The sequence below is a fragment of the Cyrtonyx montezumae genome, unplaced genomic scaffold (assembly GCF_038088225.1).
Source record: "Cyrtonyx montezumae isolate F1298 unplaced genomic scaffold, pur_monq_1.0 scaffold_7, whole genome shotgun sequence".
Taxonomy (NCBI): Eukaryota; Metazoa; Chordata; class Aves; order Galliformes; family Odontophoridae; genus Cyrtonyx; species Cyrtonyx montezumae.
The window spans coordinates 18,193,394-18,219,653 of NW_027072078.1; the positions used below are offsets into that span (position 1 = coordinate 18,193,394).

Sequence of the window (26,260 nt, forward strand, 5' to 3'; positions counted from 1 at the left end):
TTTAAAATAAAAGTTCAAGTTCTACAAACTGCTCTACAGTTTTAATGAGGAAGGTCTCTAACATATGACTGCTAGGACTGCCTGAGGTGTGATGGGTGCTTCTGATCCCTCTGCTCTTTTTCTTGTCTGAATGTGTAAGCAGAACTCCTTTCCCCCACTCTTCATGCATTCAAGTAAATGATGTGCCTGGTTGCAGGAGAGAATATACCACCAGAATGTGGCCCTTTTTACAAAGAAAAATATCTTGGTAGTACATTGAGCAATCGATATATTTCCTGCATTGCTAATGTAAATAATATAGTTTAGAGCTGTTGTGCCTTGCCCCAAATTCTCTTTGAACTTTACTTTAAATGTTAACCACTGCAGTGCTGTAGTCCTACAGCAGCTGATAGTGGACCTCTGGTCTGACAAAGGCAAGACATAAGTCAGCTGAATTTCAGTCTTTAAACCTGATACAGTTCAGAGCAGCCACTGTCATTTTATATTTTATTTCCCTATTCAATTTCAGTTGTGAAACCTTGATGGAAAAAAAAATTAACTTCTGGAGAGAGAAAGAGACTCTGTAAGAATGGCATCAAGCTCTCTGCTGTGTTCAGAGGCTGACATTTACATCATAAGGGCCTGATGCTGCTGCTTCTGAAGGAGTCAGAGAATTTCAGTCATAGAGAGACACTGAGCTCCACCTGAAAGCTAACAGCTTGTGTGGATTGGGACAGGCAAACTACTAGCTCACCAGACAGATATAGCAGCTCTGGCTTATGTTGATTTTCTATTACTTTCCTTGATAGAAAAACATTTATTTATTTGCCTTAGTAGGAATAGTAAGTTCAGAGCTGTTTACCTCAAGTCTGCTCTGGAAAGAATGGCTTTTTCAGATAACAGTTACAAATGAAATGACCATACTGAAGCCTAAGTATAAGCTGCACTAAGGGAAATAGAGAAGTATTTTGCAGGCGCCAAAGAATCTAAATTGAAAACCAGCAGTATTTGGATAGCTGCTGGGTAACTTGCTCTTTAGCTTGGTCATGTTAATGCAAATTCATCAGCATGAGGAAAACATTTATTTGGTCACTGACCAATTTCTATGGCAGTGGGAAACAATTCCTGAGCAATGTGCAGCTGCAGGCTTGAGGTTGGATCTCTGTATTCTGTGCAACTTTGTTGTGATGAATCACAGCAGTGCTGGATCACAGCAGGCACTTGTGTCAGGGGCTGAACAAGAAAAGAGCTGCTTTGCACCTCAAAAGGCACAGAGCTACTATTGTTATACCAAAATATACAGCCTTCTAGACCTGAAGTCTGAACTAAAAAACAAGAACAAAAAACAAAAACATCAACAACAAAAAATACTGTCAACAAAACATGTAACTCTTAATTACGAAGTTGCAAGTATTGAATTCCCTGCTGTGGTGTACTTTTGTAGCTATGGATCCTTTTACAACACAGGGTAGACCTGGATGTTGGAAATCCTTAGGCTTTACATGCTGCACTTAAAAAACAAACAAACAAAAAAAAACCCAACAACAACAAAAAAGAAATAAGGGTGTTTCTTATTTATTTGTTTTAATAGTAGCTAATATTGGAGAAATAGCTATATTTATTACCTTTATAGGATATGAGGGTGAATTTCAGGTATGGTTGGTACCATGTTAATGTAAAGGACTTATGGAATCAACCTTGTATGCAATGGGGAATATATTGACAAAGATTTACTTTCTGTGTGAAACTGCAGGTTTTTCTCTGTTTCTCAGAAGAAAGAAGTCTTGCACATCTGCTGGCATTCTTGAAAGAGGAGTCCAAAACCACTTAGCATCTCGGCCAATGACATAATGGGCACATGGATGGAGGCTTGTTAGGGCATGCTCCATGCACTCAACAACCAGTGAAATGTCTGTGTTAAAACAGGCCTTGGAGAGCTTTTCTTTCTTTGCCACATCTGTAAAACTCAAACAAAAGATCATTTGGTGACAGCCAGAAAAAGCGACTTTTAACTCTCTATCCTGCACTGATTAGTGAAATTTCATTAAGGAGTTGGTATTTCTTGTTTCTTTCATACTGAAGAATTCATAGTAATTTTGAGTTAACTACCCCATCCATAATGACCCTGTGTTGTAGTTGACCCCAGAGCAGCCTTGTTATTCTTCACTGTGAAACAGCAGTGGCAAAATTAAGTCTGTATTCTCCAAATAACAATGACAGTATCTCAGAAGAAACCGAACTAAGAGGCAAATGGAAACAGAGAAATGCTGTGGTTGTGAGTGAATTTCTTGTAGTAAGGTAGTTACTTTGCAGAAAGTTGTGAAACTCAATTGTAAGAGAGAAACTTGAGGAACAAAAATCACTAAGATCAAAAGACAACTAGCAAAATTCAAGGAGTCAGCATGCTTCAGGAACTTTCTGTTAGACAATTTCTGCATGCTATCTATCACCCCACTGGGGATAGCAGAAGCAAAGTGAAGTTAACCCTATTAGATTACTAAATAAATAATAGTGACAGAAAAACACCATGAGCACATTAGTTACATCATTTAGATGAATGTTTTTCTGCCTCAGAGTTTGCTCAAAAGCTACATGCCAACACAAATAATTAATCTTTAACTGAGATCTGAAAGAAGCTTCACTGCATAAGTTTTTGTGTGAATAGCTGTATTGTGATGTAGATGCATTTGAAGAGTAACTTTTAACACGCAGTCTTTTCAAAAAGTCATAGTGATTAGAAGATATAAAGCTATTTTGAAGGCTTTCTCAGCAAGAAATGCATTGCTTCTTTTGATAAAAATGCCTGGAAATTACCTCACCTTTCTGAAAATACTCCTCTCCATATTGCTTTTTAGTGTCGGGGGGAAGCTGATTCCAGATAATCTCCTTCTCTTTCAGAATCTTTGCTGGATTGGTTAATGGTGTTTTGAACAGTCCAGGTTGAATGCAGGAAACTTTGACTCCAAAAGCTTTCATGTCTCTCCTGCAAAGACAGCCCAGCAATTTTAATTGGATTAGAAATTCTTATTAGTATGGTGGGATTTTTTTTTATACTGTTATTTCTGTCTTTACATGACAGACAAACATAAAAATACTGTGTGGCATGCAAAGTTGTGAACTTTCAGCCTGATATCTCTAAATGAGGAAGGGATGAACTAACTTACCTGCTTCAGAGTGTGAGCATGTATGGGCAGTGACAGGCATAATGATTCCATATCCTAGTTCACCTTCCAATAGCTCATTGTCAGACTTGCCTGTAAGACTATCAGGCTGCCTAAGTGTTAAGTATCTAAAGCCATTTTACATGTGTTAATGAACCTCTCTTGACCTCCATCTGATTCTTCAGACTGGTACAGATTCTTCTAGTTACATCTCTTGTAACTGTTAGCTGTGTGCATGTCTGGAATACCTCCTGGAATCTAAAGTGGCTGTATATATTTTGGCACAGATTGTTCCCTGTTTGATATGAAGAAGCCATGGCAGTTCCAGAATTAGCTTGCAGTTTTCTAGTTAGTTTGCTGGTTTCTCTAATGATCAGTATAATTAAGAGAAGATACTTTGGAGAGCAAAGCTTAGACAAAAGTTAATATCATGCAATAACTCACTGCATATGCATTTTTTTCTGGATGGGCTGCTGGTAGGTACATTTTAAATAGGAAATTAGGTTCATACTCCAGAGACATTTCTATTCCCTTGAGCGGAATCTCCTCTGCAATAAGTGCCCTGTGAGTAACTAAATTACTGAGGTAAGTTACTTACAAATATACGAAAGTATGAACTGCATCACAATATTACTTTAGGACTTATGTCTGTAACAGGATTTGTATCTTAGATTTCCAAAGTGTCATAATCTATGCTGAAGAAAGGCACTTTCAAGGAGACTTATTCCAAAGTGTATAATATTTTTCAGTTTCATGTCAAGTGTCAGACATGTAAAATCAGCTTCTATTTTGCATGTGCAGGTTTTCAGTCATCTGTTAGCCTTAGAAAATAAAGAACAGTCTTTTCTCACAGTGAGTGTTATACCTCAGGCTGTCATTAAATCCTTCTACCCCAAACTTGGAAGGACAGTAGCCTCCACTGCAGAATGCTAGGCGACCTCCAGCACTGGATACATTTACTATCCTTCCCTTTGCTTGTTTTATCAAGGGAAGCATATTTATTGTCACATTTATAAGCCCAATTAAATTAACTTCAATTGGCTCTCTAAAATGCTCAATATCCAACCAGTCTGTAGGAGCGGATGGCCCCATAATTCCGGCATTATTAACAAGTCCCCAGAGACCTGCAAAGAAAAGAAGAATGTTAGGAAGCAATTTTTCACCTAATGAGGTAGATTAATTGAACTGTGTGCAACTTTACAGGAGCACTGATGAACCAAAACGAAGATGAATCTATTCTGACTACTAATTGTTTTCATGGGCAAAAAAATTTCTTTTGGCTGGAAACCAGGCACAGTTTTGAGTAAAAGCAAATCAAACAAGTTATGAGTTATTTTGCAGAGAGAGGAAAGGTCACATGGAGGTTGGAATTTAGGATTAAGTACTGTGGCATGTCATAGTAGACCAGATTTAAGGATCAAAGTTATCAGAATCCAGCCCATGTAATCCTGTGCATTTGTAGACTTCAGTACTAGCCCAACTGAGATCAATAAGCATCAGTAACAGGAGCAGTGATTTGTCTGGCAAAACTTATTGGGTCAAAGACATGGATTTTTCTGTTTTTCAGGTGGCCTACAACTAATTACATTTATTCCCTAGAGTACACTAGAGGATATATCTTTTGCTTTTTAGTGCTTGCAAGTCATGTGTTAAATGGATTCAGTTTTTTAAATAAGCATTTGTTAAGCTTGTTAAGTAGAATTTATTTCATTTGTTCTGTGGTAACACAGAACAGGAGATGCTGAGCACTCATGCTTCAGCCCAGAAATCCGTGCCTAGTGCAAGGAGTCCTAGTGAAGGCTCCAGTAACTGGATTCCTCTTCTTAAATAGTGTGTCAGTATGCTTGACTTCTTGAGGAAACATTCCCAATTATTTAGCTGCCACTAAACGTATGAAAGATCCCTCTCCTGAGATCTTAAATGTTTCTGGAAGGTGACAAGACAACCATACACACTTGTTGATTGTTAATTAAACAGTGAACATATCACAGTATTTTGGGTGTAAAACTCTATTGCAGTTATTTTATCTAAAAACATTTAAAAGCAGGTGGCCTGGTGCTTACCTTCTGACTGGACTTCAGCTTTGATCCATGTTGCTGCTTTCTTAATGCTGTTTGAATCTCTCACATCCAGCAGCACTGTCTGAAGCTGATCAGAAGTCACAGCTTGTAGCTCCTTGGCTCCTGTTTCAGTCAGGCAGCTGGCAAGAACACGGAATCCCTTTTTATCAAAAGTCTTTGCTGCCATATTTCCAAATCCTGTGTCACATCCAGTGATGAATATATATTTGCCAGTGAGGTTTGCAACCTTCCTCCTATCCCTTGCCTTCCAGTACCACCACAGAGAGCTGATGCTGAGAAAGAGTAGTACGTAGAAAAACATTTTTACTGAAGTCTTCTGGACTCGTTCTTCTGAAATGAAAAGGAAAAACTGATAGCTTTTAAGGCGTAAAATTGATGGTTGATTCTTCTTTTTCTTGAGTTGGATAACTGCCAACTGTTCAGAGAAATGGGCACACACAGAGAAGTTGCACCTTGTGCTAGAAATAAAACTAAAAATTCTTGAGCAGAAATGAGAACTTGAGATATGTTGTAAGAGGGTTACAAAGCATAACGTGTATTAGGTGCTGCCAGGTCAGTCAGCTCCCATCAAACATGTCTGGGAGAAGCACTGGCTAGGGAAGAGTAGCAAAAATAAAACATTTGCATGCAAACCTACAGAAATATTTGCATTTAGTGTCATTTCACAGAAAAAGAAAGAATAAGACTGGGACAGCTGCTAACAGAAGGCTAAATCAAGGTCATCAGAACCCAGAACCCTCATCTTTACTGTTTATACTTAAGCAAGGTTAGGAAGAAAAAATGATTTACTTAATTTTACTAAAATCCTCTGACATCAATGCTAGACTTCTCAAGAAGGAGGATAGCAAGTCCTGCCACTTGGCCTCTCTAGGAGTAAATTCCCACCAGAATGCTGAGAGAGTGTGTGTGCACGTGGTCCCTCAGCAAGGGAAGGAGGATACAGCAGTGCGTCTCAGGCAGTGTGACAGCATCAGCACTGCAAAACATGTTTGGAAAGAGCTCCCTATCTGGAGTTAATGCTAACCGGCTTAATAGCAAAACTGTAACTGTAAGCTGGTGGTGGAACCAGGGTGTTGCAAAAGCTGCAGTGTGGGGTTCTGCTGCTGGGTTTCGTTGCTTAACTTCCTTTGCAGCATCAGTGTAGCAGAAAGCGTAATGAGGTAATCAGGCAGCCGCCCTCCCAGTTTGGTCTTTCATAGTTGCTTTGTTAGGACTAGACCCAGCACAGCGACTGCTTTTCATTGCTTTTTAATTCTTTTGCGGCTCCCGCCTGCATGGCCTCGGGGCAGCGCGCCGCAGCTGAGCGCTGAGGCGGGAAAGCGGGGACAGCGCGAGGGCGGGAGGCGGCCGCTCTTCATCACGTCCCGCTTCAGCTGTGTCCCAGGTGTTAATTAAAGGGAGGGGAGGTTAACGTAAGCAAAGCACAGTTTGGACGTGTGATCTGGTCAGTCAGTTATAGTAAAAGCCAGTCCAGCTAGGCTGCTGGAAGACAAAGCTCAGCCGGGCGCAGTTTTTTCCACACAAATAGGCATGTGTGCTAACATGGGACACTCGGCAGCGCAGTGCGAGGCTGAATTCTGGTCTCCGCGGTTCATCAGTGGGTCGATAGGACTTTGTATAGGATTAACAAAGTGCTACGGTGGCAGCGTTTTAAGAGTGTTGTGTACAGGCTGTGTTTCCAGCTGCAGCTTGCAGGTGAGACCGAGAGGTGTAGTGCCAGCCCTTGGGGGCAGCAGATCTGCAAAGGTAAGCAAAGATCTGGTTTTGCTTTAGGAACCACAGACTAAAGGAGCACAAAACGGAAAGGCTAACCAAGAAAAACTATATTCCCCTCTAAATTCCGGGAGACAGTGGGCCAGAAACCCTGAAAACATTCCAAAAGTGTCTGGGAGAGCTGAGGTGCTGAGGGCAGGTGGGCCTGCAGGAGGTGCCATCTTGTGACAACAGCTGAGGTAGCTGAAATCCTTGTGAAAGGTTTCTGTTTTGTTTTATTTTCAGAACACAGAATTGATAAAATTTATGGGCTTTGTCGTTTCTCTTCTTGAAGGGTTGAACTTGCCTTTGCTATTTTTATTTGCACTGTAGTTAGGAATGGCAAAAATGCCAGCTGCCAAATTTTGATTAGGTCAAAGGGATGAGTGAACGCATGTCCTGTTTCAAGTGTATTTCAAGAGCAGATGTTAAGAGACTAACTATATAGGCACAGAGTAAGTAACCAGAGGTAATTCCCTCATTGCCTGCCTCACAGCCTACTTGCTGGAACAGCTCTAGACACTGTTCTGTCGTTTCAGGATGCTGTATTTTTATGACTAAAAATAAACACATTATGACTTAGTGAGGCTAAGCAGGCTTATACCATGGAAGAAGAAATGTTTCTTTCATTCTGCGTGCTAGCCTTCCACCTGAAAGCATCCACCAGACAGCCACCAGTTTGGATTTATACTTTTCATAGGAAGGGAAAATCATACTTATATAAACAGGCCCATTGTACCCAGAGGTACTCCTTGTTTTGCTGTAGGAAAAATGTTAACAATTTGCCATTTCGTTATGAAGAAATATAATCTGTTTACAAAACAGGAAAGTAAGTTCTTACCAACAAAAAGCTTTTTGCTTGCAGCAAAAATGATAAAGCCAAGCCATCAAAAGAGGAAGTCTTGGTTTTGTCTTAGGTGCAGAAAGCAGGTTTGTGTGTAGAATACTTGTTATAGATCTTTCTTTGGAAAAGTAGTAGTAACTTTTTCAAAATTTTTTGTGTTGAAAGAGGTAATGTTCATATGAATATCACGGGATTTATGTGATAGCCTTTTTACTAGTATAAATTTCAAATCAGTAATTTGTGTAAAATTCATGCTGGTTTATACAGAGGGAATGCTGTTTTGTGTTTGTATAATTGCTGTGTGCCAAGAAAAGAATGGGGACACAGGATGTGGGTACTTGCCAACCTGACCAACTTTGTGCTTAAATTGATTGTTCCTGCAGCTTCCCAAATTCTCCAGGCTTTGCTCTGCTCAGTGACTCAGAGAAGGCTGTTCTCCTGGCCTGATTTTGTTGTTTGCGTCTTCTAAATATCTTTATTACTGATTTTTTTTTTTTTTTAAGATGAATTTGATAAGCTATATTTAACATCTGATGCTCCGGTAACAGATGTTAAAGTCTTCTGCCTAATGCTTCAATCTGCAAACTATATCAAAGCTGTAAATTTAACTGAAGTGTCCTTTAGTTAAAAATCAGGGTACCAGAAGAAAGATAGGGATTATACTCAAGAGAGCGTAATCAAGTATTTGGCTCCTTGGCCCTTGGACCACTGTATGCTAGCTACAAAAATTAATTTGGTTGTGAATACTTTACCAAATACTTTAATGAAGCATAAAAAAGGCTATCTGCTCCATGCTTTCTGTCCAGCAGGCTGCTTTATTTGCATGTGAACCTCATCACAAAACACTGAAACGAGCCGATCATCAGAAACCCAGCCTGCAGTGGCAAGTTGAATCTGTTTAAATGGTAGAAAAGCGTAGTCACCTGCTACTGTGAGCATACAGTGCTAAATTTCTGACCATCTTCACGAAGCCGTGGAAGCATTTTTTATTTGATTGCTGCTACGAGCTTTGTTCAGTACTGCAATAAAAATCAATTATGTTGTAGACTACAGCTTGAAGCTGAGGAGTGTTCTGCCAAAAGAGTACTTGTACTTTCATTCCTTACAGAGAAATAACTAAGATTCATTTTTATTCATTTGTTCCTGTGCACTACTTAAAAATATCCTGAAAAGAGGGTAACGCTGCTGGCATAGACATCTATTCAAAGAAGTACCAGTCATTTTATTGCACTTGGCTCAATGAATCTTTTTTTTCCTGTGTAAAGAAGAATATGTGAACTGTAATCAGAATGTTTCCCTTCAACTCAGGCCAGTACTGAGGGGACTTATCCTGACAGTACTGCTTATGTTTCATGAAGTAAATATCCATTGCCTGTTTTGGTTTGGAGATCTTGCAACTGTTCCCTACTGAAATAACAAGAGTGGGAGCATCTGTCCTCTTTTTCCTGGACTTACTGAATTTGTGCTCTCTGTTCTTTTAGTGTGGTGGCTTAATTTTTCTTTCAGTGAAACATTTGTAGGGCTGAATGTAGCAATAGAAAGAGTTTTCCCTTCCCATAACATCAGAAAGTGGCAGAATGCAGGAAAGATAGAAGGGAGGACAGTTTTTCCACTTGCAGTTTTGTAACAGGAAGGTGACTGTTACAAAACTGAATGCTGCGTGTTCTCCACCTTGCCATGCACAAGTGGATGATTTCTCAGCATGCGTTCATTTTTTCTGGTCCATGTCATAAAGTCAGGTTAGAATTTATTAGTATTCAGGACTTCCTGCATAAGAAGTTGAGGGAAGTGGAAATTTAGAGTGGAACCCCTTGAAAGAAATGAGGCACATCTGTGGTGTTAGCTCCAATCCAGTGCTGTCTTACTCCACTAGCAGTGTAAAACAAACAGGCCCTTCGCACATTTTCCAAATGCTTAGCTCAGCAAAGTCTTTAAGTGGAAAGACTGAAGTAATTTGTCTATTGCTGAAATTGTAATCTGGCTGTGTAAAGCCAAGATCTTGTCTGAAGATGCTGGACTTCGCTGCATTCAAATGTGGTTTTGCTCGAATACTCTGGAAAGGAAAATCAGTGCAACTTTCTGACCTGTGGACACAACAGTCCTGGAGAAACTTCCAGGGGATAATGATGTAAAGCAAGTATCTTCTTCACTGTATTGTTTTCCTTCTGTCCATCCACTCGCATACCCTGCACTGCAAGGAATTATTTTTTTCTATGATTCTAATATGTGGTGGATGAAATAATCGGCTCTGTGGTCTTATCTCTGAGTGGGTTATTCACTGAGTTATGCTGTACGCATTAGCAGAGATGTAGACTTGTTTATGTTAGGAAAATGGGAGATGACACCAGGCTTGATAATGCTGTTGCTGTGCATGTGGGAGTGATTCTGAACGAGGAGAACAGTATAGGTGAGCTATGTTTGATCCTGAGGCGCTTTTGTGCATGGGGGTCTGTCATGGAAAGTTTGAGAGCACAGACCTTAGGGGAAGCCAACAATCACTAAGATTGAGGTGTCACCTTTCCATCTTGTAACTAAACCATGTTTGCCGTTTCCCTCTAAACTCTGCAGATGTCATTGACAGGGGCCATAGCAGTGTCCTCACCGAAGTCCCTTATTGAAAAATCCACTGAGGGGTCATCTCAGTGAGAATTCACTACTCAGTGTTTTTCTTGCTTTAAAATATTTATTTTTAAAGGACGAATTATAAAAATTTCATAGCCATGGAACTGGGGGTGAGCTATGGGTTAGAAACCATGTAGCTAATACAGTAATTCTATACTATGGTATGGCATAAAATAATGCTATAACAGTCTCTTCCCATACATTTGTTGTGAATATTGTTTTTTTGTTTGTTTGTTGGTTGGTTTTTTTTTCTGTTTTTGTAAGAGAATTGTCTTGTCTCTTGCTGCATAATTGCCTTCCAAGAGATCTGACTTGAAGTTGTGAGATTACATTAGTCAAATTTAAACCCTCCATTAAATGTCAGTGAACTGTAACCAGTGTGACCACCAGGTTATTGACCCAGGTGCAAATAGCCAACACTCGATTTGAAGATGGGTTAGAATAATGAAAACATGATGCAAAGTGGTTGTGTGCTTCACTGATTGAATGGGATTCTTGCAATTTGTTCTGTTTTTCTACAGCCACGGGTAAGTAGCATAACTGTCCTATTTAATGTGTTATAGATTACTGATAAACTTTTTTAACTGAAGGGTACCTGTATTTTTCCTTCAAAATAATCCAAGTTGAACGCTGAACTGTATCAGCACAATTAGTATTCTTTGGATGGGACTCTCTGAAGGATAAATCATTCAAGTTATATTTTGAAGCAGTGTGTCTTTCTGCGTATATGATCAATATCTGAACAACCAGGGTTTAAACAAGAAGGGGGAGACCTTAATGTCAAATGAAGATCTATTCTGCATAAAGATCTGATTTGAGACAGATTCGAAATGGTTTTGGAGAAGGTCTGAAAATTATTTTCTCTAAAGCATTCCTTTGTTTGTGCTTTCAAATTATTTCTTTTTTAAATCTGCATTTTTGAGTTCCTTATATATGATTGTTTATAAAAAAAAATCCAGCAGTCATAACTTTGCTGACAGTAGTAAAATGCAGTTTCACTTCAGTGCAGTTTCTGACATATTCTCTGTTGCTAGTTTTGGTTTGGCACACTCAGGTAGATGAGATGATATAATCTTCTATTATATCTGATTTCTGTTATCTAAATCACTCTTAATGAAGACGTGAGCATCATAATTTTTCGAGGTGTTGTAAGTGGTCCCCAGATAAATTTCCAGAACCTAAGGAATGTTGTTTTAACATTCTAATACAGCATGCTATTGTTCTATATTAATTTAAGGTAATGAGTGATGCCTGCTGGCCACAATAGTGTATGGATAATATTTGATGGTTTGAACTTAAGAAAAAAAAAAAAAGGAAAAAAACCCCAAACACGTTTTATAAACATGGCAGTTACTTCTTTTTATACTGAAAAATTTAGACAATTCCAGAAAGTTTAGCCCTAGCAAGTGTTTGTAACAAGAATCCCTACTCTAGTCTTTTCTCTTTATTCTTCCCCTACTTTTCCCATTATTTAAAACTGCATCAGAATTCAGACTAAAAAAATAGTCAGATATGTCATAATGTTAAAGTACTGTGTCAAAGCAAGCACTGAAGTGAGACTTCCCAGCATCACACTCTATGCCAGCACTGAAAGGACAAATTGATTTTTACAGTGTTCCATTACCAAAATTTTATATTGATGTTATGATTACAAGTCAAATAATAAATACTTGGAAAAGGATGAGGCTGAGAATGATGAATAACTTGGCTTTGCTTTACTTTTGCCTTTTTCATCAATCCACTGCATGATTTTATCTTTTATCATTCTGAAGCAGGAATGCACTTTATTTTTTATTTTGTAATGCAGGTAACAGTTCCAGTAACACCAGCTTTAGTGTAAAATCATCTGTTAGGTCAGCTTCCTTTATACATTTCCATTACTTGTTTCCTAAACAAAGCAAAGTAATACTTACTAGATTTAGAAACAAATTATGGTTTCCTTTGTAAGGACAAATTGCTGATCAAATTACCGTTGTGATGAGCTAACTTTTGCAGAAGAAAGTGTGAGTGTGTAGTTGAAATTTCTGTCTCCTGGTGCTGTTAATGTAGTGAACAATTATCTAACTTTCTGAACAAAAAATCTGTAAATAATAAAAAATAGTGTTTCTCACACTCATAATTTTCTTATTTTTTTAACTTTTAACTTTTTTTAATTTTTATTTTTTAAATATGGACGTGTCCTTCCTAAAAACACATATCTAGGATTAAAGAGCTGGCAAACCTTAGGCTTGTTGCATATTTAAGCTGTATTTTCCTTAGAGTCACTTCACTGTGAAGTGTTCACCAGTCTGTGCTGCCATTGTCAAAATAGTTATGTTTTGTAAATGGAACAACGAGGCTGTGTTTCCAGATCTCTGTCTACCTCCAACCTCACAACTGAATTCATGCTGAAAATAAATAATCTTGGCAGTGTGATCATTGACAGAACTGCCAAAAGTGAGCTCCCTGAGAATCTTTGTTTTTTTTTTTTCCTTCAAGGTACTTCTGCATCTTTAGGATTATTTGAACAGTTTTTGGAGATCCGTCTCAGACTACTTCAACTGATCAGGTACAGCAAAAGGCAGGAAGAAAAACGTAGAAAAGTTTTGTGTTTTTACTTGGAAAGTGAATTAATGTGTATTGTTTCCATTTGGAGAAAATTGTCACTCTTCTTCAGTGAAAGCTCAAGTGACTTGAGTGAAAAACGTAAAAAAGTAGAAAAACGTAGAAAAACGTAGAAAAGTTTTGTGTTTTTACTTGGAAAGTGAATTAATGTGTATTGTTTCCATTTGGAGAAAATTGTCACTCTTCTTCAGTGAAAGCTCAAGTGACTCAAGGGAATGGCCACAAGTTGCGCCGGGGAAGATTTAGATTAGACCTGAGGAAGCATTTCTTTTCTGAAAGAGTGGTCAGGCACTGGAATGGCCTGCCTAGGGAGGTGGTTGAGGCACCATCCCTAGCGCTGTTCAAGAAGCGTTTAGATGAGGTGCTAAAGGACTTAATTTAGTAGTTGGGTAGAGATAGTGATAGGAGGATGGTTGGACTAGATGATCTTATAGGTCCTTTCCAACCTTATGAACTTATGAACTTATGACATTGAACTGCCAGAAGAATATGCTTGCTCTTTATGGAATGCTATTTTTATTTCAATATAATGTGAATGAACTCATCTGGAAATAAATTCCTTGTTAAATCCTTCCATATGCTGAATACAAATCCTGCTGGAATGAAATGTAGATCTGGTCTCATGTGAAACATAGTAATATATATATGAAGCTTTCCTTTCTAGTTGGAGGCAGGTTATGCATGTTTTCTATGTCATATAAAACAGCAGAAAGTGAACTTGGAAATGCGCACATGCTTGAGGCTTTAACTGAGAAGGTAACATAGCCTTGCTTGACCCATTTACCATCTGTTTGATTGAACAGAAAAATTATGAAGATTATAAATTATTTCATAGTATGTGGAGATGAATTTAAAAAAATGCCTGTAATTTTACCTTGTGAGTAACTATTATAGTCCTAGTCAGATTTTTTGCTGTTATAGTGGTGATTTGGCTTTACCCATTTCGTTAAAGACAGAATTTGGTTTGCAAACTGGGGCATCACGTAGTGTGAGAATATCAGGATTTACTGACATGGATCAACTTCTCATCAGATACTTTCAGGCCAGAAAAACCACATGCATTGAGCAGTAATCAATGAACAAATGTCTGAATTAAGGAATGTGTTGAATGCAGTTCTATAGAGATCTGTCTTCAGGTATAGTTCAGTAATATTGACAAAAGCATGGATGGCAGGATGGATAATATGGTCACTAAGTTTGAGTATGATGTAAAAGTAGGATAGGCTGGAGATATGTTGAAGAACAGGATTAGAATCCAAAATTATCTTAATAAAGAGGAAAAAATGGCCTGAAGAAAGTGAGATGTTATTAAATGCTGATGAAAGCAGACAGGAGTAATCAACTGTGAAAGTACAGTTTGGAAAGCAACTGGCTTTGTAGCAAATTACTTGCGAAAAATGAGTGTTTTTGTGGAATATAGCCTGAAGGCAAATCAACAACGTGATATTTCTGTAAAAAAAAAAAAAAATCATACTGTGCTGTATGAACAAGAATTTAATTTGTGAAACTTGAAAAAATCTTTCTCCTTTGCTCACTGTTGGTAAGACTCAGTACTGTTATACACTCGTGTCTTGAAGAAAATTCTCACTGGTCTCCAGATTCTGTCATAGGTTTGAGAGATACAGCCAACAGAGGAAAATTGAATGAATTGCTTTATTCCTCTGAAGGGGGAGACTTCCTATCCTCCAAATAAATAACAACCTATTTGCAAAGTGGAAGAGAACTGTTTCTTCCGTATCTATGGTAGATTGCACAGGAAGTAATGGGCTTAAATATGACATGTAAAATTCAAATTAGGCATTAGGAAGAGGTTATTTTAGCAATAAGGATAGTGAAGCGCTGTAATGCTCTTGGAGGTCATTAGGTATTTTTGATAAATATACATTAAAATGACAGAAGAATAATTGAATTCTACTTTGGATGCTTAAAATCAACCAGGAGACCTCGGCCCTTCCAGCCTGACTTCCTGATGATTCCTGTGCCGGAAGTGTACACATAAAATTTAGGAACAGATGATAAACAAGGAGGGTTTCACCTGTCATGGTCCTGGTGGCCACCAGCAGCTGGGCCAGGCTGGGACAAGGCAGAGCAGGTCTCCTGTCCAGTGCTCCCTTGTAACTGAAGCAGGGTTTGTCATATTAATATCTTGAGCTATAGTCTACGGATGGCATCTACACAAAAGCAGTAGTTGGTTTTAATATGGCCATTAATGGAGTGAGGGCTGTTTGGATTAAACTGCAAAGCCCATTGGAGCAGCTCTAATTTAAGGAGGTACTGAAGCTTTTTATAGGAGTTTCACTTTGAGCTGGCTCAGACATACTTCTCTGAGGTGTTTTTCTACTCTAGTTCCGCTGTGCCTAGGGCATCTGCTTTTATAGTTTGCACTGTAATCAGTGGTATTGCCCTGGTATGAGGGCAAAACTGAGTTAAGCAGGAATCTAACGTAACATAGTTGTACTTTTCAAAGACGAAAATTTACTGATGCTATTTTTTTCACCCCCTCTTTAAGGATTTCTGATTTGAGCATCTAATCATCATGTCTGACCCTGTTATTCTGCGTAGCATCAAGAAATTGGGAGAAGATAACTCTGCTTTTGACTTGGATGGTAAATGTAAGATGTTTGTTCTTCAGTCACCTGATTTTATGAAGCATGTAAAAGAGGTGGTGGGTGGTCTAAGTGGAGCTAGTAGTCTATAGAATACAAAGCAAATAGGAATTGTGGAATACGTGGAATAAATACAGTTATGTAGTACCTGCTGCTGTTCTGTGAACCTATGAGTGTACTATCTGCAAAACAGTTCTGGAAAAACTGTTAACAATCCCTCCTGGTGGTTGACCTTTACTTATCAGCCAATGTATTCAAGGTGTCTTCTGAAGTTTTTACGTACCTTTAGGTACCAAGGCACTACCTACTCCATGCCTTGGTGTACAAGTAAATGGACAAAAAGTCAGAAACTCTATCTTCCCTGGTTTCTAGAGGTACTTTCAATGAATATGCATATATGCAGCCATACCACCATTAGACAGAATACTAATGAGATGTTACAGTGGCTGTTCATCTCATTTCAAGAAGATTGCATTCTTTTTCCGCGTCAGAGCTTTTCCTCTTCAGTTTTTCCCTGGTAATGTGCATTTTTCCAGTTTGTATGTCCAAATGAAGTGAGAGTCAGGTAGGAGAAACAATAAAGAGAAATTGCTGTGCAAATATTTTGAATTTTGTTTATAAGACTTGAGAAGAGCAAACAAAGGGAGAGGCATTAAAAATTTATATTAAATGCAAAACGCACAATAAAGTGAAGCAGTAGCACATAAGGGAAGATAAATTACAGTACAATTCAATGTACATCTGTACCTTCACCCTATGTAGTGTAGAAAGGGTCTGCAGGAAGATTCCACAGCTCAAGTATCACCAGATTCTGAAGTAAACATCTAAGCCTGTATTTTCAAAATTCCTGCCAGCTGTGCCTAACTCTGGATTTCTTTAAACTTTCATTAAAAATCTTCTCTCGGGACCTAATGAAGTGCTTGAGGTCATGCATGAAATGACACTTGTACTAAACATGGGCCTTACTGGAATTTAAAAACATGGAGTTCACCCCCAGTTCCACCTTTTTCATCACAAAAATAAGTGGCTTGGGTGGGCTCTAAACAAAACACAGATTGATGAGTAATTTTTTGTCTTGAGTTCTCTTTTTTCTTCATCAGATTTTAGAGCAGTCAAATGGGAGAGAAAGACTATGGGGACTGTATTTTATGAGAGGTTACTTCAGAGAAAATGGAACTTTATTCAGACTAACATTCAAAAGCAGGACATTTCCTGCTACTTTCAATAACAAATCAGAACGAAAGTTGAACTAGTTTGTGTTATGGTAAATATTTCCCCTCCCAGCCTAGATGACAGTTTGTGTTTAAGGCAGTCCACCTTCAGCAACATTTGTTCTGTGAGAAACTTACACTGATGCTTTGTAGGCTAAAATTGTGGCATACAGAAGAATCCATCACGTAACAGCGTATATCATGAAATTGCAGCTAATAGTCAAGCATTTTCAAGACTTACTGAGATTTTCTTAATAGTCTGTAATCTGTCTTCACTTTAAAAACCTAGTGGTTGCTGATTAATGCTAAGTCTGGATTTCTAATCTACTGTAATTCACAGTTTGAGTTTTAGTTTTGCTCTCAATCTTCATCTGAAATATGATGTATTATAGGCCTGTGAGTGTAATGGTACTGTTTGAACACGTTTGGAGTATTCAGTCTAACTCTGGGCTTGATTGCCTTGATTTTTGTAGGGTTTGTCAGACATGTTCAAGTATAAAAACAGCTGTTCCATTAGCATGTTATTTTTTTGGTCTGCCTTTAGAAGATGAGCAAGAACTTCATGTGCAAAAGGCATTATGTTCCCATGTTCTGTCTGTCTGAGCTAGTCAGATAATTCCTTTGGTTTTAACCATCCTCATCAAACGCTCTTCACTTTGCAGAGTTTATTCTCCTGTACTAGGTAATCTCCTTTCCAACAGAGTCAAGGGCCTGCTTTCCCTGGGAACTTCAAATCTGTTTCAACTGCTGGCAAGAAGATTGTGTGGGAAATTATTTTCTCAATAGCTTGAATGTATTCATAAAATCAAAACTGGCATGCTAGCCTATGCAGCTGCTTTTAAAATTCACAATCACATACTTCTGCTGCTGTATTGCAACAGAAATGAATGTGAGCATTTTCTGAAAGTCTGATCTCTTCCCCAGCTATTGCTGCCCCAGCACACTGCCCTGCATCCTGCTGAAATGAGCTGTTTGTGTGCTGAAGCTGTACAGACTTCCTCACTCCCCTTCCTGTCAGTGTTTTAAATGTTTAACTGAGGCTGCTCGCTGAAAGCAGTTTCAGTTCTTGGGGTACTTAGAGCTATTTATTTATTTACTTATTGAGAAGGGAGAAGAGTGAAAAGAAAGTAAACAGGTAAAGGGGTATATCCTTCTTCGTCAGGGCCAGAAAACTTTTTGCCTGTTCTGGCCTCCTAGAAATCTTCCCAGATAGCCAATATTTATCCACTTGTACTGGGATAGTTGTTCCTTGTCTATTAATTTGTCTAATGTTCTTGCTTCTTTTACTTCTTATGGGACTTCACAAGAAGACTTTCTATTGGGACCAAACCTATCCTTTTTACAGCTAGGATTTTTTTGTCTTAAAAGTGTTGTCTCTGGTTTCTTAGTTTCCTTGGAAATGCACAATGTATTCTGCTGAATGTCATAAGCAGCTTATTGAACAGTTAGTGCACCTTTCCAAAAGCAAACATTGGTGCTTTAAAATGCTCCTGGTCGTCTGCTGAGTGATCTCTTCTCTCTGTAACCTCCAGTGAGTTTTTTTCAATGTTTTCTTTAGTACATGTTACTATGTATTAGATCTCTCTGGATCAACAGTTGAACACTGCAACTGTAGACATAATTAATAGCCCACTTTGCTCAGGAGCCTCTTGATTATACTTTTTCATTTATTTGACTTACTTATCATATTTCCTTAGGCTTACTTTTTACCATGTTCACATAACTACATTAAAATCTCAAATTCTTGACCACGTTCTGCAGCTTTTCCTAGGTTTTGTGCTATTTTCAAACTGAAATTTTTCTTAAATATTCTAATTCCCTTTTAAAACGTTTAGAGCATTCAAACATTACTGTTGCTTTTTTCCTTAGGATTAATAAATTATTTAATTGTCTTCCAAATTGTACTTCCAATTTTTTTTCCTTCATAGAAACTCTTGGCAAATGAAAGCTGTACTGCAGTTCCTTGCTCCCTTGAATAGCATTGCTACACTCTTGCTTTCATCTTCATGTTTATAGATCAAGGTTTCTTCACCTTTAAAAGCACGCTTATTTTGTTCTCTGTTTTTATTTCAGCAGATTTTTTTTTCTCTTTTTAAAATTCCTCCCAGTAGTCAGTTTGTTCTTGTGTGTGTATGTATGTATGTGTAAAACACTTGGCATTAACACCCTGCAGAGAAAACTCCCTCTAAGCCTCATCTTTTTCCATAAATCCTCCAGGAATAGTTTCAAACGATTACAACCATCACCAGGTGCCAAACTCCAACAAAATGAAAACTGTATTATCTTTTCCCTTCACAAGCAGTTCTCTTCCAACACCAAAGTATGCTTCCTAATAATAATTTTACAAGTATAATACCTTCTCCAAAAATGTCTGGAATTCATAGGATATGCTTATGAAACAAACAGAGCAGAATAAAACCATAGTTTCCTAGAGCCAAATAACGTTATTAAACCCTAAAAGGAGTTGTAATTAGCTGTTCCTTCAATTCCAAACTTGGAGCACTTATTTGTAGCATTACTACCTTGGAAAATGCAAAACCATTTGGAAACTAAGGAGCTGCCACATAGCATAACTATATCTTGTAATATAATTCAATTTCTCTAAGTGGCAGTTCTTCAGAATGTATTTCAGTGTCTACTTTTACTCTCCAGGGGCACAGCTGCCCCTCTTCTGCAAGATCTGCCATCTTAAAGTTGTTGGAAGGCAAGAGCTACAGCTCCTCCTCCTTTCAGAGAATGCATGTTGACAGTGAGGCAGTGCCCAAGTGAACTATGTAGTGCATAAGATGCTTTATAACTTAGGAGCAACCAGGTCCCAGGGGTTTCTAGGATTTATTTTTCATGTGTCTATCATTCAAGTATATAATCTTCTGTAATTATTAACCAGACTATGCATTTTTTTCCCTAACAGGTAACAGCTTCAAGAAATCAGAGTAAGTCATGTACACAAGCAGAACCATCGATATTTCTGGGAATAGTAAACAAAGTTAATACCATCCAGTCATATTGACATGTTTATAGAATATAGGGTATTTAATAAGAAGCCATTCTCTAGGAGGCAAACTGACTTATTTGATACAACTAACAATGGCAGACCAAAACAGTCTTAGCAGCTGTTTCAAATACAGAGTAATGGCAGTAAAATACAGACTTTGTTCTGCAAATGTTTTTGACAATGCCTTTACTTTGAGAAATTAGTTTTTCAGGAATTTGAATCAATCTTGATTGCTTTCTCTCTCTTCAGACTTAACTTTTAGATCATAAGTTTGAACAACTGTCTGAAGGGGTTAAGATATTAAGATTTAAACATTAACCATAAACTTCTAGGCATTCATCTTTTTAGTAAAAAAAGGAAATATCCAAATGTAAAATTCCGTACTCCTTCATCAGTGATGATGATACTTATAGTGTGGATGCCATACATTATAATGCAGCTAGACATTCTGAGTTTTATGGATTGTGTAGAACAGCAGCAGATAATACTAGCACTGAAAGACAAACTGAGTAAGTTGAGAGATTCTGCTGCTAGGGAAATGTGAATGTGCAGACAGCATAAAACAGAAATGGAACAAGGCTTCTCCGTTTTAAATAAGGACTAGCCAAAAATTTTGTTGCTAGACTTTTCTCTAACTGACCTAGAAGAATTTACTGTTGCAGTGTTTTAAAGAGCTGATTATGAAACAGTGTATAAACCATTTTACCTTGACCTCTGTTCTACTCCCTAGCTAAACTTTAAAATTACTATAAAATCACTGGTTCCAAATCTGGGCAAATTGTCTCAAATGAAATGTAGTTCCAGGGAACTAACCAAGAGAGTAAAAGAATTAATGTATAAACTTTTCCTTTCTTTGCCAGGAATTTCTATGCATACAATGAGCCTTCTGTTAAGAAGAAAAATGAAAAGTGAGTTAATTTCGATTTTGTGTACTATCTTTCCATATAGAACAAAATCTGTATTAAATGCAGTTTTGTAATTGCGTGTTTTCTGTTCTTGAAGGTCATCCAAAAAGAAAGAAAAAGTTGTTCGTGTTGGCTTCTTTCAGCTGGTAATGAAAACTATGGATTTAAATGGCTTATGGTTCTGAAGAATAAATGACAAAATTGTGTATGGTGTTTTGGAGAATAGCAGTGAATGAGCCAAACTTTTAAGAAATTAATAGTAGAATTTCATGCCAAGTTGTTTAAATTCAGTCAGAATTTAATAGAACCTTTTTTTTTTCATTTTGTCAGCTGAGTGTTAATTATCAGCATCTGTGTAACAATCTATGTAATAATTGTCTTATTAAACCGTGTGTTTGGCTTGAAACCTGCAGGTTACTATGGAAAACTTGGAAATGCATAGTACTGTGTGGTATGTATAGCCATAGGTAATACATTTGATGAGTCCTGGAGAGCCATGCAGTGTGTCAAAAAGAATTTTGAAATGAACGTAATAGAGAGATATCCAACCCAGCAGTGTGCAGCAAAGAGGTTTTAGCTCTTTTTTTTTCTGCATGTAGTTTATGCAAGTAGTCTGTAATGTGTCCAAACTAGTATGATCCTAACTAATACTGGACTAGTGCAGTGACATGCTGCTTGTACTTTACCTGCCCAGGGATCTCAAATCTGTGCTTGAGAGAACAGTCAGTTCACACTTGCCATTGTGGATATCCCCAGGGGGAGAATTGTGGCAAAATACAAAATGCACTGCTTTTTGCCTTATGGCAACTGAAGAATGAATCTTAAGTCTTTCTATCTCTCTGAGCTAGCCTGCTGGTTTGCAAAACAGTGATAGTGCTACAGTTAGCTTCCTTTTTTTTTTTTTTTTTTTTTTTGTAGAAAGACCTTTTGTATATTTCTCTTGTGTGTGGACTTGTTTCTCCCTCTAATTGCATTTGTGTGCCAATATCTCTTGTCCATATGTGTCCAAAGTCCTTCCCCTTCTTCTCTGAAACACATTAAAGCACCTACAGAACGTAGACTAGTTCTTCAGCTGGCCAGGATTTCTCTTTGTGGTCCTATTTCAAAGTATGTAGCACTTGATATTAATATTGTCTAAGTACAGTATAGTCTGTGTATTTATGCATGATTTACCCTGAGGATCAGACTTCACACAATCATGACCAAAGTAATTTAAGTCCCTGTAACTTAGCTGTGTCACTAGCTGTGTGTGTGTGGACCCTCTGGCCCATGTAAGGCAATAGCAATTAGCTCAGTCCCTTTTTTTACTGCACGCTAAGTCGTGTTTCTATATATTTCCCCTGGATTAAGTGTCAGTGCACAATTACATAGCTCAACCAATGCAATTTAGATTATTAACTATGAGAATTTGTTCTGAGACATTGAGGTGGCTTTCTACCACAGTGCCTAGAGTTCTGAGAAATCGGATAGCTCTGTTCAGAGACTGCAAAATGCCATATGGCTTTTTCATTCCTTCCTTCTCCCTCTCTCCCTTCTCACAGGGAATCTGCAGAAGTGACTATATATATGTGGATTATAATTACTGTTCTTAATCATTTAGCTAGTGTCTGGGATGAGGATGAGTGATATTACCTTATTAATAGTGTGTGATAAAACAATTAGTCACACGATCAGATTCTGCTGTCAAATACTTAAAGGGAGTTCATCATAATATATGAGACTGTAATTACAAGTGCATTTTGATTACTCTGGAGAGAGATATTTCTATTTTTATATGTTGAAGAAATGATGACATTTGAAGAGAATGGTTTTGTATCTGATCCACTTGATTAGTGATTTATCAGTATACAACCAGCATGAGACCATATTTTTTTTCCTGTCTCTTTAGTTTCGATTTTCTTCACCTATGGAAATTTTGATGATGGTTGTTGGTAGCATCTGTGCTATTCTTCATGGAGCAGCCCAGCCAGGCATGTTGCTTGTATTTGGTGCAATGGCAGACACATTCATTGAATACGACATTGAAATGCAAGAGCTTAAAGATCCAAATAAAACATGCGTAAATAACACCATAGTGTGGGTTAATGGTACTGTTCATCAGAATGAAAGGAACACCACAATAAGATGCGGGTAAGTAATAGAAATGCTTGTTTCTTTTACTGTGTTATTGTGGTTTGTCTAGAATCTATTCTTACAAAAGGCCCAGCTCAGCCTTTGAAGTGTATGTAGGTAAAAGAGGCATGGTTCTTGTTACAGGGCCTTGTTTCAGAGCTCAAGGGAGGGAAGCCTAACTTGGGTCCTGATCTTTCAGCTATAGATTTCATCAGGGATATTCTTTGATAGTGATAGTCCTGATAACATATGCCTCTGAAATCACTGATAACTTTTCTTTGACAACCCAATAGGTAATAATAATCTCTGGACATTTTGGTTAGCACTGAAGTGTCTATCCTATAACGTGGCAGCTGACATCTGAGCAAGTCAGCTAAACTGTAGTCATTCGAAGAGAAACGTGCACTTCTAGAATGCAATTCATCTTGGCCTATGGGAGATGTCTAAGGCAGGTCTTATGAACTGTTATTTAAGAGTGCCTGTTTCTTTCCATTAACAACAATAAAGATAGTCCAAATGAATCATTCATGTATACATGCCTGTCAATGACAAGTTTGAACCTGTAACTGTTCTTTGGGCTTGGTTTTCAGTACATCGTTCCAGAAGTTTTCAAATCTCTGAATAGTAATAGATGAGTTATATAAGTAGAATTAAAACTTATTTCTTTAATGATCTCTGAAATTCAGAGCATATGGAAAGTGATCTGCATTCCTAAATGTAGATGACTGGAGCCAAATTATTTGATCCAGGCTGTCCAAGCCACAGACCTCTGCTCTTTCTTCTGAAGCAGCAACTAGCTGTCAGGCAGGATACACTGAAGCTTTTAAAATGGTACTGGTATTTATGTTAAACACCTGGGTTATTTTCATGATGGTGTTTTGCAAGGAATCAAGTCAGGTACATAGTTATCCCTTTTAGCTTAAAATGGAAGTGTGCCAGATTCTGGGCTAACAGCATAAACTTGCTCTGTGCAGGCTGTTAAAAAAATAATTAAAGATATCCAATAACCAAATAAAATGCTTGTTTCAAAGTAGTCTTAAGTGCAATCCCAGCAACTCAGTTCTCTTTACTAATATTAGGAGTAATTTGATACAACTATTTGTACTAAAAGAGACGGTCATTTGAGATAAGCAAGAAATTTGAATGTATTTCAACAGCCTTCATTTCTCTCTGTAAAACACTATTTAAATTTGAGTGTCGTTCATTGGTATAACGGTACAAAATAAGCTAATGAATCTAATGAAAACTTGTTGGACTTGTGTTGTCTAAAAAGCTTTCTTACCCATGTTGCTGCCAAGCATGCAGACCAATGGGACTTCTCATCTGGCCCTTTCACACTGTAACACTGTTACAGGATGCAAGATTTCTTGGTACCTGCCAGCTCCCCACCCCTATGCCACAGGATGATAAAGCAAACCAGCACCTGCTAGCAATAGCCTCAGTACCAGGAAACTGCTTCTGGGAGCAAAATAAACTGACTTGCCAGCTGACTTGACTAAATTTGAAGACATCCCAGATTAGAAATGTGTGATAAACATAAAACTGTATTGCTAATTCTGTTTTTCTTTTTTCTTTTTTCTTTTTTTTCCAGACTGCTTGATATTGAAAAAGAAATGACCACGTTTGCAGGTTACTACGGAGGAATTGGTTGTGCCGTACTTTTGTTAGGATACTTCCAAGTCAGTATTTGACTCGCTATTTTGATTTCAAGGTTTAAATCACTAAATAATTAAGTTTGTAATGACTATATTCTCTTTAGCTGCTTAGTCAACGTCATTTTTGAGCAGAGCAGACAAGCTCAGTTCTAATCCTATAGGATGAAATATTTTAGCTCTGATGATCTGAGACCTAGGATTTGCTCATGTAAACCTTAGTACTCAGATGCATTTAACCCAGTGAGAGAAATATTTGCTTGAGTGTGGTTACTATGGAAGCCACGTGCTCTCCCACAAATAGCTGAAGGGCATTCAGTTTCCCAGGAGGATAACCTGAGCTTTGTGTTTCTGTTAGGGAGACATTACAGAGTAAAATTTTCAGTGTAAAATTGGTTTTGGAGAAGAATCAAACTCTGCATGTTCTGTAGTAATGAATCAAACTGTATTACTGAGATAAGCTGCAAGCTTGGACAATTCCTGCAGAATCTGATCAAATCCACTGATTTTGTAGCTTTTTATAATCATGAGAAGCACTTGCCATTCTCTTTCCTGAAAGCTTTCTGAGAGCTTTGTTGAGGTAGGATGGCTGCCATACGTCTTATTTTCGGCTGCCAATGGACAACTGTTTTCCTGTGACATTTATGTAACAGTACAGAGTAATTAATCTTGCATGTTTTATCAGAACTAAGATAAATGCTTCATCCAGAGGTTTTGAGAAATTGTTTGATTGTTTAAAGATCGAAGGCATAAAGTAGCTCAGCAACTGTGCGTCTATCTAGAATATATTTTACCTGAATGCTGAGTTTATTTTAGCCAAATTGCTTTTTCCTATTTGTAGGGACTAGAAAGACTTTTCACTGCAATTTATCAATCGCACTGTGATCTTCCTAGATCTGCTTTTGGGTTATGGCTGCAGCTCGTCAAGTGCAGAAAATCAGGAAAGCTTATTTCAGGAACGTTATGAGAATGGATATAGGCTGGTTTGACTGCACGTCTGTAGGAGAACTGAACACAAGAATTTCTGAGTAAGTGATCTAGAAAAAATATACTACATAGAACATTTTGCACTTCCAAACACTAGACAGACAGAGTGCTAGTAACTAGGCATTTGACAAACACCTTATAGTATAAAATAGAGAGCAGGGACTAGGCTAATAGTCTCCCACATATTTGAAGTAAGTGCTGTAGATGTTATACTACAATTATTTCCCCTTGGTAACTTCTGTCAGTGGTATTTTGTTTCTTTATTTTTGCTGCATCCTCCTGCCACTTTGTCTTTTCCTGTGCCCAACCCTTTCAGCGTCTCCAATTAGGCTGCCAGTGCATAATTCCTCTGTGACTCAAGTTAAGGGTTTGAACCCTCTCACTTAGAGGAAAGGAAAATTGCACACCAACTTTGCTCTCGTCTTTTAAAAGAAAAGGGTGAGCTTTGCTTAATCTTCTGCTAAAGCAGCGGTAACGAGCACTTACCTTTAGAAGGAGACCCAGGGTAGATGGAGAAAACTTCTTGTCCTGGCTAAATGTTTAGCTCTGAGCAAAACTGAGTTTAAGGCTTGCTCCTTCGCTTAGTGGTTCCTGTTTACAGATTTAAAGAAGCTGCAGGATGAATATGCTGACTCTAGGTGGCTCCCTGTGCTATGTCATGCCTGCATAATAATAGGGACAGCTGCAAAAGATTTTCCTGTAGTTGAAGGGAATTTTTTGGTCTTTACTGACAAGTGGTAACTATGACT

The 26,260-nt window shown here is 37.9% G+C and overlaps 2 protein-coding genes across 3 annotated transcripts in view; one reads left to right on the plus strand and one right to left on the minus strand.

Moving 5' to 3' along the window:
- Positions 1-26,260, plus strand: part of ABCB11 (ATP binding cassette subfamily B member 11) — a 63,654-nt gene that overhangs the window by 9,720 nt on the left and 27,674 nt on the right. The window contains exons 2-9 of one of the 2 annotated variants that reach the window (XM_065750955.1): positions 12,918-12,987; positions 15,553-15,655; positions 19,772-19,793; positions 20,716-20,763; positions 20,858-20,906; positions 22,649-22,890; positions 24,464-24,551; positions 25,419-25,552. In XM_065750955.1, coding sequence (XP_065607027.1) covers positions 15,580-15,655; positions 19,772-19,793; positions 20,716-20,763; positions 20,858-20,906; positions 22,649-22,890; positions 24,464-24,551; positions 25,419-25,552 — 659 coding nt within the window. In that variant the 5' untranslated portion in view covers positions 12,918-12,987; positions 15,553-15,579. Of the gene's footprint in view, positions 1-12,917; positions 12,988-15,552; positions 15,656-19,771; positions 19,794-20,681; positions 20,764-20,857; positions 20,907-22,648; positions 22,891-24,463; positions 24,552-25,418; positions 25,553-26,260 lie in introns of those variants that run through there. The other variant, XM_065750954.1, reaches the window with a different exon arrangement.
- On the minus strand, positions 1,562-26,154 carry DHRS9 (dehydrogenase/reductase 9). The gene is made up of 5 exons (XM_065750959.1): positions 25,998-26,154; positions 5,204-5,551; positions 4,006-4,264; positions 2,799-2,962; positions 1,562-1,936 (listed from the first exon to the last, which is right to left on the minus strand). Exons 2-5 carry the CDS (start codon positions 5,520-5,522, stop codon positions 1,710-1,712), a joined length of 969 nt encoding a protein of 322 aa, XP_065607031.1. The 5' UTR covers positions 5,523-5,551; positions 25,998-26,154; the 3' UTR covers positions 1,562-1,709.

Coding starts and splice junctions, on each gene's coding strand:
- DHRS9 (XM_065750959.1), bottom strand. CDS start 5,522: ATGTTTTTCTACGTACTACTCTTTCTCAGCATCAGCTCTCTGTGGTGG. Junction 4,265..5,203: donor AGCTGAAGTCCAGTCAGAAG/GTAAGCACCAGG, acceptor TTTTCTTTGCAG/GTCTCTGGGGACTTGTTAAT. Junction 1,937..2,798: donor AGAGGAGTATTTTCAGAAAG/GTGAGGTAATTT, acceptor TGAGTTTTACAG/ATGTGGCAAAGAAAGAAAAG.